The sequence below is a fragment of the Crocodylus porosus genome, unplaced genomic scaffold (genome assembly GCF_001723895.1).
Source record: "Crocodylus porosus isolate Cpor-Errol unplaced genomic scaffold, CroPor_comp1, whole genome shotgun sequence".
Taxonomy (NCBI): domain Eukaryota; kingdom Metazoa; phylum Chordata; order Crocodylia; family Crocodylidae; genus Crocodylus; species Crocodylus porosus.
In genome coordinates this window covers 173,017,327-173,019,214 of record NW_017728886.1, presented here as the reverse complement: position 1 = coordinate 173,019,214, position 1,888 = coordinate 173,017,327, and the positions used below count along the sequence as shown (strand labels likewise).

At 44.0% G+C, this 1,888-nt stretch overlaps 1 protein-coding gene across 1 annotated transcript in view; it reads right to left on the bottom strand.

Annotated features, from left to right (window-relative positions):
- Positions 1-430: 430 nt before the first annotated feature.
- Positions 431-1,888, bottom strand: part of LOC109316930 (protein-glutamine gamma-glutamyltransferase 5-like) — a 17,329-nt gene continuing 15,871 nt past the window's right edge. The window contains exon 14 of the mRNA XM_019545304.1: positions 431-1,759. Coding sequence (XP_019400849.1) covers positions 1,305-1,759 — 455 coding nt within the window. The 3' untranslated portion in view covers positions 431-1,304. The remainder of the gene's footprint in view (positions 1,760-1,888) is intronic.

Below are 1,888 nucleotides of genomic sequence, written 5' to 3'. Positions count from 1 at the left end.
AGTAAGTGAACAGACATTCACTTTTGATTCTGGAAATGCAGCCCCACGCTTGCAGTGGCCCCAGCCAGAAGACAAGGGGAGCTAGAGCACACCTCCCTGCTCAGCTGCAGCAAATATCTTGGGCCAAAGCTAACCCCTTACACCCTGCGAGGTGGGGCTTGCAGGGGAAGTAAAAGCATCTTTGGAAGCTGGAGGACTAAGAGTTATCTTGAATCTGGAGGGGATCTGTAACAGAAGTTCAATAAACTGATTTCACCTAGAGCAGTTAAGTTTGATACTACATCCTTCCAGTTTATCTTAAACTGGTTTCAACCACTTTGAAAGCAATTTATGTGCACTGAATTTCTGTTGTTTGAACTAGTATATGATCACTTATACCAGCTTATGCAATTAATGTCCCTAGCTATCAAGTTCAAGCTCATAAACACACTAGAATAGCTGCATTGGTATGCACAATATAGAAGTCATAAACTCATTTGTAAAGTCTGAAGTAATTAAATAATTTGTTTGCTGAATACTGCAGCCTTTTTAATTTGACACATTGGATTCTTGACACTGGGACTGGAATACATCAAGAGTTATGATAATAAATTATGATAACGTGAAATAACTCTTTTGATTTCAGTTAACATGAAGCAGGCTTGATTTTAGCCCATGGGTTTATGGTGTAACCACCCTCATTTTCAAAGCCTGATAAACAAGGGAATATAGTAGCATAAAAATAGATACATAACATAACAAGTTAGGAGTTCAGGGTCCAATGCCTGCTAAGCAAGACCTGAGGGAGGTCATGGTTTCTGTCACTGATGTATTATCATATTTTACATCTATTTGAATAATCCTGAGATTGATGCATTTTAAAACAGTGATTTGGCATGAGCAGTATAGCTCAGCAGGACCAACAACTAGGTGAGAAGTGCAAACTGCTAATCAAAGAAAAGGAGGATGAGAGAAAACTGTTCATAAAATATCTTGGACTGAAAGAGCAATCTCATTGACTGATGGAATCCAAGTTCTGCGACTGTAAGACCCTCTAGCTCCAAGTTGGGAGCTTGCTCATTTTTACCACAGCATCACTTTCCAATTTGTGCACAATATCAAATGCCCTTCTCTGCTGCTGGAGGTCCTCTGGCATATTGCAGATGTGTGTATGAATGTCCCAGAACCACACACTTTGTTCTCCCTCAGTGCATGGTATGTCTTGGTGTAAGTACACTTTCCAGTTCAAACAAGACTTCATGCAAGCTTTGCTTTATTTGCTTAAGTCTTTTTTGGTTTTCCAATGTAGCTGTGTCCATAGTAGCCTAGAGAGTACAGTTCCAGGCAGAGCAGGTCAGAGTACCATATGCAGAGGGGGATGCAGAGTGGGGCAGAGCGCTATATGCAGAACGGGACTTAGAGTGGGACTGAGTGCCATATGCAGAGCGTAATTTGGAGCTACATTGAAAGCGAGATGCAGGGACTGCTCTGGAGACCCATGCAGACTGTGAAGAAAAGCGGGACACTGTACTGCCTAAGGGACCCCGGTGAGAACTACACGCTGAGTGAGACAGAGACCGAGCCACTGGGGAAGAAGCAGAGGGACCCACAAAGCGAGCCAGGGGAATGCTTACTGAACGAGATGTTGCATTAGATATGGAGCCATGCATTGCACGGGACACTGGAATGCTCAAAGGGTGGGATACTGAGGTGGATGCAAGGCCATACATAGAATGAGACACTGGGGTGCAAATAGGGTGAGAGGCTGGAGTAGACATAGTGTGGAACACTGGGGCACAAATAGGATGAGAGGCTGGAGTAGACATAGCGTGGGACACTGGGGTGCAAATAGGGTGAGAGGTTGGAGTAGACATAGCGTGGGACACTGGGGTGCAAATAGGGTGAGAGG